At 35.4% G+C, this 19,659-nt stretch overlaps 1 protein-coding gene across 2 annotated transcripts in view; it reads right to left on the bottom strand.

Annotated features, from left to right (window-relative positions):
* Positions 1-263: 263 nt before the first annotated feature.
* Positions 264-19,659, bottom strand: part of LOC117597510 (NACHT, LRR and PYD domains-containing protein 12-like) — a 65,575-nt gene continuing 46,179 nt past the window's right edge. For both annotated transcript variants that reach the window (XM_053235762.1, XM_053235759.1), the window contains 9 exons: positions 18,721-18,897; positions 15,082-15,255; positions 14,627-14,803; positions 7,936-8,112; positions 6,613-6,786; positions 6,150-6,326; positions 1,551-1,727; positions 1,106-1,282; positions 264-800 (listed from right to left, as the gene is read on the bottom strand). In XM_053235762.1, the coding sequence (XP_053091737.1) occupies positions 785-800; positions 1,106-1,282; positions 1,551-1,727; positions 6,150-6,326; positions 6,613-6,786; positions 7,936-8,112; positions 14,627-14,803; positions 15,082-15,255; positions 18,721-18,897 (1,426 nt within the window). In that variant the 3' untranslated portion in view covers positions 264-784. The remainder of the gene's footprint in view (positions 801-1,105; positions 1,283-1,550; positions 1,728-6,149; positions 6,327-6,612; positions 6,787-7,935; positions 8,113-14,626; positions 14,804-15,081; positions 15,256-18,720; positions 18,898-19,659) is intronic.

The following is a 19,659-nucleotide window of genomic DNA, read 5'->3' as shown; positions in this document are numbered from 1 at the left end:
AATAATCCTTGAGGGTTATTATGTTCTATAATACTGACTATACAGTGTGCTGTGTTGAGGAGGTAAATATACATCACTCATCAGAGTTAGCTGGCTAGCTTATTGCTAACAAAAGATGAACATGGAGGTGTGCATGTTTTTTCCAGGCCAAAATGACACTCACCATTCAAGTTAAGTCAAACACAGCACTATATTACAGCATGGATACAGACTCAGGTGCAAACACACACACACACACACACACACACACAAATAAAAAACAATTAAAAATATATAAACACACGATTTAATAAATTTAAAACATAATTATGTACAGAGTCGACTAAATTAAACTTTTCTAATCTTAATTTTCTAACAACTTCAGTAGGAAACAAATGACTTTAACTCAGTGTATAAACAGTGTATAACTTTGAGCAATGACCAAATTACTGCATTGAACTGATACTATAAGATATTTATAATGTGATTTAAACATAAATGTTTCCTTCTGCTAATGTAAATGGAAAAACATGAACATACTGTATATACAAAACTATTAAATGTCATTATAAGTGCATTAACAGTTTCTGTTTTGCTGTTAATAAGAAAAGATTCATTACTGTACAGTTAAAGTTTATTTATCTCAGCTGGTGCATTTTTACAAACAACTAGAGAAGCAGAAGTGCTGACATGTTGTACACCATCTGATTATCACTAAATGATCATGTTTTTCAAACACTTTGTACTGTAAGAGTTTCTCCTCATCATCCTCTGTGTGTGAGACTCAGATCAGATCAGATCAGAATTAAAGCGGCTCAAATCTGTAAAGAAAGAGAAAAGAGCAGAACGATCAGATTTGATCAAATGTTTATCAGAATCAGTCATCAGATTCCTCACAAGAAAATCAGTGTAAACACTGTGTGTGTGTGTGTGTGTGTGTGTGTGTGTGTGTGTGTGTGTGTGTGTGTGTGTAAAGTACAGTATTTATATTCAGAGCCCCGAATACACATATTAAACTATAAAACAAACAGAAATGATTAAACTACATAATCAGTAAAAATCACTGTTACTGTGTGTGTGTGTGTGTGTGTGTGTGTGTGTGTGTGTGTTTCAGTCAGTAACTCACTGTAGTTTCTCCAGTTTACAGTGTGGATCCTTCAGTAGATCAGAGAGCAGCTTCACTCCTGATTCTCCTGGTTTATTGAGGTTCAGATTCAGTTCTCTCAGGTGTGATGAGGTGTTTGACTTCAGAGCTGAAACCAGAGCAGCACAACCTTCACCTGTAATACTGCAGTATTCCAGCCTGTAGAGAGATCAACATTTATAGATCAACACACACACACACACACACACACAATGCTTCACAGCCCACGAAGTGTGTGTATGAAAGCCAGAAGTAAATCCAGATTGTTACACGTCTATTTCACTGTTTGTTATTTTTGAATCTGGAAAACTATAGCAGTTATTGCTGCTCTATTAAAATTGTGCTCCAGGACAGACAACATTTTATTAATCTAAAACAGCCATATGACACAAATGCAGGATCCACAGTGTGAAAGTGATGATCTGACCTCAGTGTCTCCAGTGTACAGTGTGGATTCTCCAGTCCAGCAGAGAGCAGCTTCACTCCTGAATCCTGCAGGTTAATATTGTAACTCAGGTCCAGTTCTCTCAGACTGGAGGAGTTTGAGCTGAGAACTGAGGACAGAGCTCTACAGCTTTCCTCTGTGAGATTACACGAATGCAGCCTGGGAGAGAAATGATGATATATCAGAACACTGACATCTCAAACACAAACATACACAAATATAATTTATCCTTTTACTTAGATCATTTTGCATGTACTGTGTGTGTGTGTGTGTGTGTGTGTGTGTGTGTGTGAGAGAGAGAGAGAGAGAGAGAGACAGGAGACTTTTAGATCTGTACCTAAACGTTTAACACCAATTTTGTCCCCATAATATCAAAACTACAACAATTTATGTTAATATTTTTTTCCCTCTTTGTGTGTGTGTGTGTGTGTGTGTGTGTGTGTGTGTGCGCTGTTAAATCTGTATCCACAGTGTGAAAGTGATCATTACTGCACAATATTGCTCTTGTTATTATTTATTACTTTTCTATATCAATGTGAATAATAATGTGCAGTGCATTATGGGTGTTATCATTGTTCTGCTATTCTACCATTTGAAGGTGCAATATAAAGTGCAATATCGTGTGTAATGTCACTTTCTACTTTTCACTCTATTTTTCTATTTCACTTCTATTTTACTACTTTATTAATATATTGTCTTTTATTCCTACACTGTTGTGATATATCTATATGAGCAACCTCTGGCATAAACATTTCCCTCGGGATGAATAAAGTTCTGTCCAATCAAATTACAAACCAGTTATTTAGGAGTTGTCAGTGGTTGATAAGATCATTAAGAAAGTGTAAGTAAATGATTAATAAACTATTTCAAATGTACATATATAAATCTTATTATTTAGACACATGATAATAGTTGCTCAGTGTGTTAATAACTGCTTTATTGACACATATTCCTGCTGTAATTCATGATTAAATCAGGTTGTTATAAAACATTTAGTAGTTGCCAGCCATCTATTTTTGTGAGCTCATCTAAAGTGAGGACTATTTATACCTTGTAAAGCATTTACAAAGCAAATTTAAAGGATCATTTATCTTCCAAACAGAAAAGTTAAACACAACACAGAGGGATACAGAACACAGAAATATTTTTTCAAGATGCAAAAAATGAAACTGTACAGCTGTACACTTGATAAAAAATGAAAAATAAACCTCTGCAATTTCATAGAAATAAAAATGAAGTGTACAAATGAATAAAATAAATATTTCTGAGTTCTGTATCCCTCGGTGTTGTGTTCATTTATTTATTTATTTATTTGTTTTTGTTAGAAGGATAACTGAGCCTTTAATCTCCTTTGTAACAGACGCGCTTATAAATCAAGAGCAAGGCATTTATAGCTGTATTTATAAACTGCTTACTAATGACTATGAATGTTGGGACAAGGCTTTATAAAGGATGAACTCACCATTTACTCATGCTTACCTAATGATTCATAGAGTGCAGTTATTATAAAGTGTTACCCTTCATCTGTGAGTGTTACATCCATGAGACTATGGAAACTCAGATGAACGTCATGTCACAGGAGGTCACAGGTCAGTTTCAAATGAGTCTGAAATTATTATTTGCAGCACAAAAATGTATAAGTCCACGTGTCTGTATCTTTTGATCTTTTTATGTCGTAATTAACATAATTATTAACCTAATTATATAAAATGATGTCAGCGCCCTACAAATTAACTGGTTCTAGGATTTATTTGTCTCTAAAACTGACAGAAAAGGATAAGGCCCAAGACATTTCTTAAGCTGTAGTGAAAAGAGAAAAAAAAAACAACAAAATTACTGATTATTTGATTATGTTTAAAAGTCTCTCTCTCTCTCTCTCTCACCCCCACACTCAACACACACACTCAACACACACACTCAACACACACACTCAACACACACACTCAACACACACACTCAACACACACTCACCCCCACACACACACTCACCCCCACACTCAACACACACACTCAACACACACTCACCCCCACACACACACACACTCAACACACACACTCACCCCCTCACTCAACACACACACTCAACACACACTCACCCCCACACTCAACACACACACTCAACACACACACTCAACACTCAACACACACACTCAACACACACACTCAACACACACACTCAACACACACACTCAACACTCAACACACACACTCAACACACACACTCAACACACACTCACCCCCACACACACACACGCTCGACACACACGCTCGACACACACGCTCGACACACACGCTCGACACACTCACACACACACTCAACACACACACTCAACACACACACTCAACACACACACTCAACACACACACTCACCCCCACGCTCGACACACACACTCGACACACACACTCGACACACACACTCGACACACACACTCGACACACACTCAACACACACACTCAACACACACACTCAACACACACACTCAACACACACTCACCCCCACACACACACACACGCTCGACACACACGCTCGACACACACGCTCGACACACACGCTCGACACACTCACACACACACTCAACACACACACTCACCCCCTCACTCAACACACACACTCAACACACACACTCAACACACACACTCAACACACACACTCACCCCCCACACTCGACACACACACTCGACACACGCGCTCGACACACGCGCTCGACACACGCGCTCGACACACGCGCTCGACACATGCGCTCGACACACACACACTCAACACACACACTCAACACACACACTCAACACACACACTCAACACACACTCACCCCCACACACACACACACTCACCCCCACGCTCGACACACACGCTCGACACACACGCTCGACACACACGCTCGACACACACGCTCGACACACACACTCACCCCCTCACTCAACACACACACTCAACACACACACTCACCCCCACACTCAACACACACACTCACCCCCACACTCACCCAGTCCCCCCTCCCCCTTCCTCACACAGAGGCAGAGTGAAATCAGATGTCTGATAGTTTTTTAATTTTCTGTTGTCCATAGAGCGTTGTAAAGTCGTGAAACTGTGCATATTTCCTCAGAACGACTTGTTCTCTGTATATAAAAAAGTTTTGAAGTGTTTGGAAGCTGCACTTTTAAAAATATAAGAAAATTACAGCTATGTTTTTTACTGTTACTTTAATAAATCGCCACTGCAATACTGTTCAAGATATCTAATATCCGTTCGCAATTTAGCATCTTCAGTATATTGGCATCATGTAGACAAAGTTTGGTGTGTATAGTATCATTCTCCTCTGAGGAGTATGCATTAATTCACAGCCTGATGTTTCCAAAAATCCACATTCAAAGCAAAATAGCTGACTTCCTGTTGGTCGTAGCTGATGACTGTAAATTAGAAAGTTGTCCGTCTTGATGAGAACAATGTACGTACTGAGTTTGGTGTCTGTAGCTAAAACTAACCCCTCAAGTTTTGTCAAAAGGTGGCGCTATAGAGTGCCTCTTCCACGCCCTTTTATGAGCTGCTGCCATTGTCTAACTATCATTAATTCTGAAGTGTGTGTTAAGTTTCAATACATTCTAGGCATGGCGAGGACCTTAAAAACACCAGAAAAGAATATTAAAGTTTGACATGTTGCCATGGCAACACTATTTTAGTTATCAATAATCCCTTCATAGTTTTACATCGGTCGTATTTTTACATTATTCTGATGAAGTTTGAAGCAAATCGGGTAAATATAAGAGGGTGCATTCAAAGCGTTTAAAAAGTAACACACTTCCTGCTGCCAGTTGGTGGCGCTATAACTTTGACTCCTAATAGTCACATCTTTGTGATCAGACTCCTTGAATGAATAAACTGCTGAAGTTTGAGCAAAATCAGACAAAGTATGTAAAAGTTATTAGACACTTCCTGTTTCTCATTTCTCAACATAATTTCAACGCCTCGCCACGGCCAAACCGTTCGAGATATCAAAAACCCCCTACCGATTTTTCATCCCCAATGTCTTGAGAACATGTTGACAGGGTTTCATATGTATACATGCAAGTATGTATGATATACGGCCCTCTGTATTCCAGGGGGCGCTGTAGAGCCCCTTTGCCACGCCCGTGTACAAGTCTCTGCCCGGCCCTAATGGCCACAGATTCCAAGGGGTGTGCAAACTTTCAAGAGCGTTTGAGCACGGTAAGGGCCCTAAAACCCCCAAAAACCTTGACAAAAAAATAAGAAGAAGAATTAGAATAATCCTAAGGAAAACAATAGGGACCTTCGCCCCGTTGGGCCATAAATACCACAAATGATGTAAAAATTGGGGGGCTGGATGATTGTTTCTGGGAGAAACACACTGTTGCCTGATAAAGCCACCAGGGGGCGCCCTCATCAGCTGCCTGAACAACCTCAACTGGAGTATTCCTACAGTCACTACTCACAGCTTGTGATGATCGGTCAGTGTATACAGTGAAGTGTATAAAGAGACGTTAAATCACCAAATCACTGTTACTGTGTGTGTGTGTGTGTGTGTGTGTGTGTGTGTGTGTGTGTTTCAGTCAGTAACTCACTGTAGTGTCTCCAGTTTACAGTGTGGATCCTTCAGTAGATCAGAGAGCAGCTTCACTCCTGATTCTCCTGGTTTATTGCGGTTCAGATTCAGTTCTCTCAGGTGTGATGAGGTGTTTGACTTCAGAGCTGAAACCAGAGCAGCACAACCTTCACCTGTAATACTGCAGCATTGCAGCCTGTAGAGAGATCAACATTTATAGATCAACACACACACACACACACACACACACAATCACACACACACACAATGCTTCACAGCCCATGAAGTGTGTGTATGAAAGCCAGAAGTAAATCCAGATTGTTACACGTCTATTTCACTGTTTGTTATTTTTGAATCTGGAAAACTATAGCAGTTATTGCTGCTCTATTAAAATTGTGCTCCAGGACAGACAACATTTTATTAATCTAAAACAGCCATATGACACAAATGCAGGATCCACAGTGTGAAAGTGATGATCTGACCTCAGTGTCTCCAGTGTACAGTGTGGATTCTCCAGTCCAGCAGAGAGCAGCTTCACTCCTGAATCCTGCAGGTTATTGTAACTCAGGTCCAGTTCTCTCAGACTGGAGGAGTTTGAGCTGAGAACTGAGGACAGAGCTCTACAGCTTTCCCCTGTGAGATTACAGTAACGCAGCCTGGGAGAGAAATGATGATATATCAGAACACTGACAACCAAAACACAAACATACACAAATATAATGTTTATCCTTTTAGAAATTAAGCACTTTTTAATACATCCTAAAAGCTCTCTTGTACCTGCACTAATGAAATAATTAAACACACCTGAGTAAATCACAAACACCTGTGAAGCCCTACGTCCCAAACATTATGGAAATGGAGGGAAATGTATAGAAAGTGCTGTAATTTCTACGTGGTAAACCATAAATGTATAAAATACCACTGATTAAACTCTGAGAATGTGCACTTTAACCACATGTGAATTGTTGGAGTCCAAGTTTAAAACTGTGGCATACAGAGACAAATAAACAATAAATCCTATATGCTACACTGGCATGTGTGTGTATGTAGACTTCTATAGAAAAGATAACAAAGATGGCAGTCCATTATTCTGTTATTCACTATTCATCATCATTATTCATCACTATTTCAGTTTTTTCTTGTGACTAATATAAGCCGTTTTGTCAGTGACATGTCCACAGTATGAGATTTATAAGCATTTGGGAAGCATTTTGTAACAACAGTTACGTTGTGAACCTGTTTAGCTTTATGTCTGGAACTTTTGTCTCTGTGTGAGTTTTCTCTTTGGTTGTGTTTTCGTAAAGGGATCGGTGTTTGGTTGTCATGTGACACGGCGACTCGCTGGGAATCATGGAAATGGGAGTTCTCTTGACGAGGCATTGCACATGTGGACCTGACCGCTGCTTTCATAAATTAACAAGCTATTTGAGGATTTAGTATTTTTCTAAGTTGTACTAGTGTATAAATTAATCTAAAGACAACCCACAATGCACCTGTAGGGGGCGTACATGTGCTCTAACTGATCTTCTGTACCCACAATGCATTTGCAAATAAAATCAGTAAAATATTTGAGTTTATTTTGTAGTTTAATCTGATTATTAACCATCCCAACATTAGTATAGAGTGAAATGTATCACTGATACTTAAAATACAATTTATATTTGAAAGGTTTAAATAGTAAAATGTTTAATATTTTGTCAACCTCTTGTTATGCATCAGGCTTGTTGCTCTACATTTTACTGTTATTAGGTTTATACTATAATAATGACAATCAAATAAACAAAATGTGAAACTGATGATCTGACCTCAGTGTCTCCAGTGTACAGTGTGGATTCTCCAGTCCAGCAGAGAGCAGCTTCACTCCTGAATCCTGCAGGTTATAATTGTAACTCAGGTCCAGTTCTCTCAGACTGGAGGAGTTTGAGCTGAGAACTGAGGACAGAGCTCTACAGCTTTCCTCTGTGAGATTACAGTAACGCAGCCTGGGAGAGAAATGATGATATATCAGAACACTGACATCTCAAACACAAACATACACAAATATAATTTATCCTTTTACTTAGAAGGTTTTGCGTGTACTGTCTCTCTCTCTCTTCCACACACACACACACACACACACACACACACACACACACACACACACACACACACACACAGAGAAAAGGCGTTTTGATAGAAGTTGGGGAGCGCCGTCCTCAAATTATTGTGATTAAAATCCCCAGCACTGATAAAAGCTCCATCCGGATGCGGTGTTTGCAGCTTGCTAATAAGGGATTCACTTTTTTCCGGGGGTTTAACAATGTTATTGGACGCCAATTATCTCATAAAGTAGGATTTTTATTTGGCTTGGGAATTAAAGTAATCAAACCTGGGCATAAAGTAGGTGGAAGAAAAGATTTATTTATACTTTCCTTATAAACACTTAGCAAGAAGGGAGCTATATTTTTACTGAACATATGATAGAATTCTGATGTGAAACCGTCTGTGCCAGGAGATTTATTTAATTTTAATGATTTAATCGCTTCTTCAACTTCTTTTAAAGTAATGGGAGCATCACAAAAAGCTTGCTCAGTATTACTCAATTCATTTATGTAAGATAATGATTCAAAAAAATCAAGAGCACGTTGTTTATTAAATTTAGATGTATATAAATCATTATAAAATTTGGCACAAAAATTGGCAATGATTTTCTGGTCTTCACAGAGACTTTCATCAATCATAAGCTTTCCAATCAGATTTTTTTTATTTGTTGCTTTTCCAATCTAAAAAAATAAGAAGAATTTTGCTCACCTTCTTCCATCCATCTTTTCCGTGATCTAACAGATGCTCCCTCAGCTTTTTGTTTGTAAAACTCATCTAATATATTTTGGTAATGGGCAAGTTCAACGTTTTCAGCATCAGATAACAGATTTAGACAGAAGATCTGAAATTTTGTATATTATAATACTTTCGTCATTTTTTTTCTTTTTCGCCAGTTTACTGCTAAATGTTCGTAAAAATTCACCGATTTCATATTTTGCTAACTCCCAATGACTACCAAAATTATTTTCTTTATTTGCTTTTTTCCAATAACTGCAAATTATAAAATCTATTTTTTCCTTTACGTCTTTATAATTAAGCAATGAAACATTTAGTTTCCAATAGGAAGTAGTTCTATGTGCATTAGCAGTATCTGAAAAAGGAATAAATACAGAGATGCATTTGTGATCAGAAAGTGGTGATGGAATAATGTCAGACATAGTATTACTTAAATCTCTAGAGATAAGCCACAAGTCGATTCGAGACTGCTTTGAAAGAGAATTATTGCACCGTGTAAAACGTTTTTGAGAAGGATGAGTCTCTCTCCAGCTGTCAACTAAAGAAAATCGTTCCATGAAGGTCTTTAAATAAAGATTTGAATTATCAGGTGACTTTGGAGGCCATCTGTCTAAGATGTTATCCAAAGCCACATTAAAGTCCCCTCCAAAAATTAAAAAAGGATTTGGGTATTTGGTTAGTAAATTCAAAACCTGTTCTTCCACTTGATCAATAAGTTTTTCCTTCTCTTTTTGTTGATTAAAACCACAAATATTAACAATAATACACAGTAAATTTGAAATTTCTATTACAAGGCAAATATAACGGCCATTTGGGTCACAATCAGAGCGTACAATCTTCCCATTAAACTGATGTTTAAGGATGCAAACACCAGCTGAATGACTTGTTCCATGAGCCGTCCATAAATCTAACCCCCACTGAGATCTCCAAAAGTTACAATCATCTTTGGTGGAATGACGTTCTTGCAAGAAACAAAAGTCCGTTTTAAACTGTTTAAGATAGAAAAAAATTGCTTTCCTTTTTGTAAGGTTTCTTAACCCTCTTGTATTAAAAGAAATTATAGATAGAGACATGAAAAGAGAAAGAAATCTCTAATATGAAAGTAGATAAAACAGGTCTCCAAAAAAGTATTTGCAAAAATACACTCAGAACGATGAGAACAAACAACTCTATAAATTATGCAGTGCAAATCAAAGTGCATATATCTACACCACTGAACAGCCATTTTTCAGAACATAAATAAACGACCCTTATTTTGTAACGCAGATTCAATTACTAAAATAATAGAGTTATCAAACTGACCTTCATTTTTCCACAGGAAACAATACTTCTAAAGAAACAAAGATTATTATTATTATGTTTTAGAACAACAGGCCTTACAAAAAATGTTCCAGGAGTCAAAATATCAAAAAGGTCAAAATCAAAAGTCAAATTAAAATGAAGGTGCATTAATTTGCATTCATTTTACCCTAGACTACCAGCTTCATTCCATAAAAATAAAATAAAACTTCAGATCCGTGTCCTGATCACACTTCTTATTCTAAATGAGTTATACTGTATATACAAGTATTTGCTTTTGAGCAGGAAACATACAGACATATTCGATTGTTCAATCTGTAACATTTGCTATATTCACTGTTTCAGAAGGAAAATATAAATATTCAGTACAGTTAGCTAGCTAATAAATATAAATATAAATATTCAGTACAGTTAGCTAGCTAATAAATATAAATATAAATATTCAGTACAGTTAGCTAGCTAATAAATATAAATATAAATATTCAGTACAGTTAGCTAGCTAATAAATATAAATATATATATTCAGTACAGTTAGCTAGCTAATAAATATAAATATTCAGTACAGTTAGCTAGCTAATAAATATAAATATAAATATTCAGTACAGTTAGCTAGCTAATAAATATAAATATAAATATTCAGTACAGTTAGCTAGCTAATAAATATAAATATAAATATTCAGTACAGTTAGCTAGCTAATAAATATAAATATATATATTCAGTACAGTTAGCTAGCTTATAAATATAAATATAAATATTCAGTACAGTTAGCTAGCTAATAAATATAAATATAAATATTCAGTACAGTTAGCTAGCCAATAAATATAAATGTTCAGTACAGTTAGCTAGCTAATAAATATGAATATAAATATTCAGTTCAGTTAGCTAGCTAATAAATATAAATATATATATTCAGGACAGTTAGCTAGCTAATAAATATGAATATAAATATTCAGTTCAGTTAGCTAGCTAATAAATATAAATATATATATTCAGGACAGTTAGCTAGCTAATAAATATGAATATAAATATTCAGTTCAGTTAGCTAGCTAAAAAATATAAATATAAATATTCAGTACAGTTAGCTAGCTAATAAATATAAATATAAATATTCAGTACAGTTAGCTAGCTAATAAATATAAATATAAATATTCAGTACAGTTAGCTAGCTAATAAATATAAATATATATATTCAGTTCAGTTAGCTAGCTAATAAATATAAATATATATATTCAGTACAGTTAGCTAGCTAATAAATATAAATATAAATATTCAGTACAGTTAGCTAGCTAATAAATATAAATATATATATTCAGTTCAGTTAGCTAGCTAATAAATATAAATATATATATTCAGTACAGTTAGCTAGCTAATAAATATAAATATTCAGTACAGTTAGCTAGCTAATAAATATAAATATAAATATTCAGTACAGTTAGCTAGCTAATAAATATAAATATAAATGTTCAGTACAGTTAGCTAGCTAATAAATATAAATATAAATATTCAGTACAGTTAGCTAGCTAATAAATATAAATATAAATATTCAGTACAGTTAGCTAGCTAATAAATATAAATATAAATATTCAGTACAGTTAGCTAGCTAATAAATATAAATATATATATTCAGTACAGTTAGCTAGCCAATAAATATAAATGTTCAGTACAGTTAGCTAGCTAATAAATATAAATATATATATTCAGGACAGTTAGCTAGCTAATAAATATGAATATAAATATTCAGTTCAGTTAGCTAGCTAATAAATATAAATATAAATATTCAGTACAGTTAGCTAGCTAATAAATATAAATATTCAGTACAGTTAGCTAGCTAATAAATATAAATATATATATTCAGTACAGTTAGCTAGCTAATAAATATAAATATATATATTCAGGACAGTTAGCTAGCTAATAAATATGAATATAAATATTCAGTTCAGTTAGCTAGCTAATAAATATAAATATTCAGTACAGTTAGCTAGCTAATAAATATAAATATAAATATTCAGTACAGTTAGCTAGCTAATAAATATAAATATTCAGTACAGTTAGCTAGCTAATAAATATAAATATTCAGTACAGTTAGCTAGCTAATAAATATAAATATTCAGTTCAGTTATCTAGCTAATAAATATAAATATTCAGTACAGTTAGCTAGCTAATAAATATAAATATAAATATTCAGTACAATTAGCTAGCTAATAAATATAAATATTCAGTACAGTTAGCTAGCTAATAAATATAAATATTCAGTACAGTTAGCTAGCTAATAAATATAAATATTCAGTACAGTTAGCTAGCTAATAAATATAAATATAAATATTCAGTACAGTTAGCTAGCTAATAAATATAAATATTCAGTACAGTTAGCTAGCCAATAAATATAAATATAAATATTCAGTACAGTTAGCTAGCTAATAAATATAAATATAAATATTCAGTACAGTTAGCTAGCTAATAAATATAAATATATATATTCAGTACAGTTAGCTAGCTAATAAATATAAATATATATATTCAGTACAGTTAGCTAGCCAATAAATATAAATATAAATATTCAGTACAGTTAGCTAGCTAATAAATATAAATATAAATATTCAGTACAGTTAGCTAGCTAATAAATATAAATATATATATTCAGTACAGTTAGCTAGCTAATAAATATAAATATTCAGTCCAGTTAGCTAGCTAATAAATATAAATATAAATATTCAGTGCAGTTAGCTAGCTAATAAATATAAATATAAATATTCAGTACAGTTAGCTAGCTAATAAATATAAATATAAATATTCAGTACAGTTAGCTAGCTAATAAATATAAATATATATATTCAGTACAGTTAGCTAGCTAATAAATATAAATATAAATATTCAGTACAGTTAGTTGAAGATGCCACCCTCACTCTGATGGATAAGGTTGGAAAATACTTGGATGTGGCAGATTGTTGTGTTAGGATTTTATTTATGGATTTTTCTTCTGCTTTTAATACTGTGAACATAAACATTCTTTTGAGGCAGCTGGAGAAGTTGCAGGTGCGCCAAACCCTTATCTTATGGATTAACAGTTTTTTACGGGATCGTCCACAGCATGTATTGGTAAATGGCAAAACGTCAGAGAATGTGGTTTTAAACACTGGCCTTCCACAGGGGTGTGTTTTATCACCAATTCTATTTTCTATTTATACAAACGAAGTGACCTGTGATAACGATAAATTGACGCTTATAAAATATGCAGATGATATGGCACTGGTGGGATGTGTAAAGGATATTCACTCATTAGATACTTACCTCAATTTTGTTAATTTTATCACAGTTTGGACAGAGGAGAGTTCTTTGCAGCTTAATGTTAGTAACACTAAAGAAATGTGTTGTGGCGTGAACAATGTACGAGCACTTTGTGAACCTGTGTTAGTTAATGGAGAGGAAGTTGAACAGGTGGGATCTTTTAAATTTTTAGGTGCAGAGATTAACTCCCAATTTTCATTTGATAAGCATTCAGACAATGTTTTTAAAAAGGCTTATCAACGTTTAGGCTAATTGAGAAAACTGAGGAGTTTTAACACTGAAAAGGACGTTTTGATGGCTGTATATAAATCACTTATCAAATCTGTTCTTACTTTTAATATTGTATCCTGGTTTAACTCTCTTTCTGTTAAAAGCAAAAACAAACTTTTAAGGATTATAAATGTGGTGAGTAAAATAATTGGTGAGAGACAAACACCTCTCCCTGATCTCTTTACTGTGGCATTAAAAAGGAAAGCCTCTGTTACTGTGGGAGACTCGTCTCATCCCCTGTATAGTTCTTTCCAGTTACTTCCCTCTGGCAGACGGTATAAAGTGCCTTTAGTGAAAAGGGCCAAGTATAAGAAGACCTTTATCCCAACTGCGATTGGTGTTTTAAATAGGATCTTAAAATGAATGTTTTATGTATTATTATAGTTGTGAAGTGATGTATGTAAAGTAAAGTGTTGTTGTGATGATTATTTGTATTGTTTGTGTGTTGAACCTTTTGTCTAAAGACAATTTTATACCCTATTTGGGATCGACAATAAAGCTTTTGAATTGAATTTAATTGAAAAAGACAGATTCAGGTATACAAAATACAAAAGCATAAATACCACAAATGATGTAAAAATTGGGGGGCTGGATGATTGTTTCTGGGAGAAACACACTGTTGCCTGATAAAGCCACCAGGGGGCGCCGTCATCAGCTGCCTGAACAACCTCAACTGGAGTATTCCTACAGTCACTACTCACAGCTTGTGATGATCGGTCAGTGTATACAGTGAAGTGTATAAAGAGACGTTAAATCACCAAATCACTGTTACTGTGTGTGTGTGTGTGTGTGTGTGTGTGTGTGTGTTTCAGTCAGTAACTCACTGTAGTGTCTCCAGTTTACAGTGTGGATCCTTCAGTAGATCAGAGAGCAGCTTCACTCCTGATTCTCCTGGTTTATTGAGGTTCAGATTCAGTTCTCTCAGGTGTGATGAGGTGTTTGACTTCAGAGCTGAAACCAGAGCAGCACAACCTTCACCTGTAATACTGCAGCCTTCCAGCCTGTAGAGAGATCAACATTTATAGATCAACACACACACACACACACACACACACACACACACAATGCTTCACAGCCCATGAAGTGTGTGTATGAAAGCCAGAAGTAAATCCAGATTGTTACACGTCTATTTCACTGTTTGTTATTTTTGAATCTGGAAAACTATAGCAGTTATTGCTGCTCTATTAAAATTGTGCTCCAGGACAGACAACATTTTATTAATCTAAAACAGCCATATGACACAAATGCAGGATCCACAGTGTGAAAGTGATGATCTGACCTCAGTGTCTCCAGTGTACAGTGTGGATTCTCCAGTCCAGCAGAGAGCAGCTTCACTCCTGAATCCTGCAGGTTATTGTAACTCAGGTCCAGTTCTCTCAGACTGGAGGAGTTTGAGCTGAGAACTGAGGACAGAGCTCTACAGCTTTCCTCTGTGAGATTACAGTCATACAGCCTGGGAGAGAAATGATGATATATCAGAACACTGACATCTCAAACACAAACATACACAAATATAATTTATCCTTTTACTTTGAAGGTTTCGCGTGTACTGTGTGTGTGTGTGTGTGTGTGAGTGTGTGTGTGGGACGCGGGTTTTTTAGTTCTGTATCTAAACGTTTCACACTAAATTTTGTCCCCATAAGATCAAAACTACAAGAATTTGTGTTAATATTTTCTGTCCCTCTTTGTGTGTGTGTTAAATCTGTATCCACAGTGTGAAAGTGATGATCTGTGGCCATATGTATAAAGCGGCTCAGAGTAAAATTTTAGTCTTAAGTTTCTCAAAATTCTAAGAGTGACATCATTTTAGTCTTATTCCTAGACTTAAGAGTAAGTGTGATTCATAAAGGTTCCTAAGTGTTAAGACGAGGTCTCAGCTCCTAAATTATTTAAGAGTGCTCCTAGTTAGGAGGAACAACATGGCAGCTGAGAGGCGGAGACCTCGCACTTTCCAACAAAGAAAGAACGTGTTGGAATCATATGATGACAGCGAGTTGATAAAACGATACAGGCTTGATCGTCAAGGTTTTCCTTCTGAATCCATTTTTTTATTAAGATAAGCAACTTTGGTCTTTCCTTTATATAAAGCTGTGAGTGCAATTTAGAATGATGTGATTCATCAGATTAATTACTTAAATAGCATCACATTTGTCATGTGTCGAAACTCGTTATTAAAACTGAGCAAAACTGTGTAAAATAACTGCATGTATTTATTCGTAATATTTTTGCACATAATGCAAAGCAAATTTTGAAAATAAATTTAAATATTAAAATAATTGTTTCTTAATCATTACTGAATGGTGTCATGCTGCTGTGACTTTCCCCTCGCAGGCTCACTATTGGCTGATTCAGAGGTTGAAGGTGGCCATTTTGGGTGACATCATTGTAGGACTTATTTCACAACAATGTCTCGGTAATATAACAGATGGCTATAAGGCTGTATGCCGCCCCCCTTTGGGGAAGTCACATCATAATTCTATACTATTATACTATAATAGTGTAGTATTATAGAGCATAATACTCTACATCTGTTACCCAAATATCGAGCCAAGCTTAAACGCGAAAAACCGGTGATTAAAGAGATACAACTGTGGACGGATCAGAGTAAAGAGGAACTTAGAGACTGTTTTGATGGAACTGATTGGCAACTGTTCTTTGATGCATGTGATAATGTACATGAAATTACTGACACTATTACGTCTTATATGTGTTTTTGTGAAAACAATTGTGTTAAAACAAAAACAATTCGAGTATATCCAAATAACAGGTCGTGGCTTACCAAAGATTTTAAAACGTGTCTTAAAGAGAAAAAAGTTGCCTTTTTAAAGGGTGATTATGAGCTAGTTAGAGTAAAAAGAAAGGAACTTATGGGACAAATTAAGAAAGCTAAGTTGGAATATAAGAATAAGATTGACAGTAAGTTATATATGGGTAATGTAAAGCAGGCTTGGGAAGGACTTAACACTATAATGGGAAGAGAGATGAGAAAACCAAGGTATTCCTCACAAAGTGTGTCTTTCGTAGAGGAGCTGAATGTCTTCTTTGGTAGGTTTGATCATGGAGAGTGTAATATTGAGTGTGATAGAGTATGTCTTAATATTCCTACATAGGAGCCTATTGTTTTTCAGGAGTAGGAAATTGCAGCTAGTCTTGCTCATATCAAGCCAAATAAAGCACCAGGCCCAGATGGACTGAAAGGTCGAGTGTTAAAGGACTGTGCTTTTCAATTGACTGGTGTCTTCACTCAGTTGTTTCAACTCTTGTTGAATAATAGGGTAGTCCCTAGTTCATGGAAAGTATCGAACATTATCCCTGTACCTAAAACATCTAATGCCACTCAATTAAATGATTTTAGACCAATAGCTCTCACGTCCATCCTGGGTAAATGTATGGAAAGAGCGTTAATAAGACATATTCAGGCTCATGTCGTTAAAGACTTGGACCCCCTCCAATCTGCATATAAAAAGGCTAGGGGTACGGACGATGCTGCTTTAACTCTATGTAATCTAGTGGCTGAACAGATTCAGCAGACTACAAATTATGTTCGAATTCTATTTATAGATTTTAGCTCAGCTTTTAATTCAATTAAGATCCATGTTCTTTTACAGAGATTACTTGATTTAGGAGTGAATGGTGGTCTTATCTGGTGGATTAGAGATTTTCTTGTGAATCGTCCACAAAGAGTGCTCGCTAATGGTAGAGTGTCAAAGACAATTATTATAAATACAGGAGAACCACAGGGAACAATATTATCACCCTTATTATTCTCATTGTACACAAACGAATTTAAAATTCAAGATCCACATTTTAGTTTACTGAAATATGCAGATGATATGGCACTTGTTGGCCTTTTGTATAAAGGTGGAACTGGAAGAAATGAAATGTATCATAGTTATATAAATTCCCTCCAAAACTGGCGTCAATTGAGTGCACATGAGATAAATGTGAATAAAACTAAGGAGTTAGTGATTAGTAGAAATAAAAGTGAAGTTCCTGAACAATTACAACCTTTGATACTCAATGGACACCGAGTGGAAATGGTTACTAGTTTTAAATATTTGGGAACATTTATAGATAATCACCTGACTTTTGATGAAAATGTTGACTATATTTTTAAAACGTCAATGCACAGGTTGCATCTTATAAGAAGGCTGAAACATTTTGGTGTGAGCGAGCATATTTTAGAGATGGTTTATAAGAGTCTTGTGGAGGGTATTATGTCTTTCAGTATGGTTATGTGGTATGGAAATGTGAGTGCTAAAGCAAAGCAAAAATTGTTCAGGGTGGTTAATATAGCTAGTGCGATTGTAGGAAAGACTCAGAAACTATTAAATGATATTTATACAGCTAAAGTTAAACAAAAAGCTTTTGTTATTAGAGAGGATTCACTACACCCTTTGCACTGTCAGTTTCAGTTGTTGCCATCAGGGCGACGTTTTAGACAACCTCGGGCAAGTAAACATGTGTATCAGATGTCATTTGTGCCAACTGCAGTTAGAATTTTAAATGCTGAGACATGAATATTAATATGTATGCAGATATATGTACATGTGGGAATGTATATATGTGTATGCTAAAGGGAAATGTTGAGTCAATTGTATTGTATGGTATTTTATTCTATCTTACCTTTTAGAGTTGTTATGTAAGTGTCTTTTATTGTATTGGTCTTGTTATAATGTGTTGTGAAGCCAAAGACAAATTTCCATTTGTGGACAATAAAGGAAGGAAGGAAGTAAGTGATTAAATGCCACCTCAGTCAGCACTTAAGAGTCAGTCTTAGACTTTGCTGAAAGTTGCTTTTAGCTTCTTTATAAAAAGCAAGTCCTACTTTTTACTAAGAATTTTTTTACACTTAATTCAAAGCTTAAGTCTATTCTTAAGAGCATTTCTGAGAAGTTTTATACATACGGCCCCTGACCTCAGTGTCTCCAGTGTACAGTGTGGATTCTCCAGTCCAGCAGAGAGCAGCTTCACTCCTGAATCCTGCAGTTTATAATTGTAACTCAGGTCCAGTTCTCTCAGACTGGAGGAGTTTGAGCTGAGAACTGAGGACAGAGCTCTACAGCTTTCCTCTGTGAGATTACAGTTCCACAGCCTGGGAGAGAAATGATGATATATCAGAACACTGACATCTCAAACACAATCATACACAAATATAATGTTTATCCTTTTAGAAATTAAGCACTTTTTAATACATCCTAAAAGCTCTCTTGTACCTGCACTAATGAAATAATTAAACACACCTGAGTAAATCACAAACACCTGTGAAGCCCTACGTCCCAAACATTATGGAAATGGAGGGAAATGTATAGAAAGTGCTGTAATTTCTACATGGTAAATCATAAATGTATAAAATACCACTGATTAAACTCTGAGAATGTGCACTTTAACCACATGTGAATTGTTGGAGTCCAAGTTTAAAACTGTGGCATACAGAGACAAATAAACAATAAATCCTATATGCTACACTGGCATGTGTGTGTATGTAGACTTCTATAGAAAAGATAACAAAGATGGCAGTCCATTATTCTGTTATTCACTATTCATCATCATTATTCATCACTATTTCAGTTTTTTCTTGTGACTAATATAAGCCGTTTTGTCAGTGACATGTCCACAGTATGAGATTTATAAGCATTTGGGAAGCATTTTGTAACAACAGTTACGTTGTGAACCTGTTTAGCTTTACGTCTGGAACTTTTGTCTCTGTGTGAGTTTTCTCTTTGGTTGTGTTTTCGTAAAGGGATCGGTGTTTGGTTGTCATGTGACATGGCGACTCGCTGGGAATCATGGAAATAGCCGTATTTCATCGATCTTATTAGCCAGAGACCGTACAGTGGCAGGGAAGATGCTCGGT

This window comes from Pangasianodon hypophthalmus, chromosome 1, assembly GCF_027358585.1.
Source record: "Pangasianodon hypophthalmus isolate fPanHyp1 chromosome 1, fPanHyp1.pri, whole genome shotgun sequence".
Taxonomy (NCBI): Eukaryota; Metazoa; Chordata; class Actinopteri; order Siluriformes; family Pangasiidae; genus Pangasianodon; species Pangasianodon hypophthalmus.
This window is presented reverse-complemented; position numbering and strand designations above follow the sequence as displayed.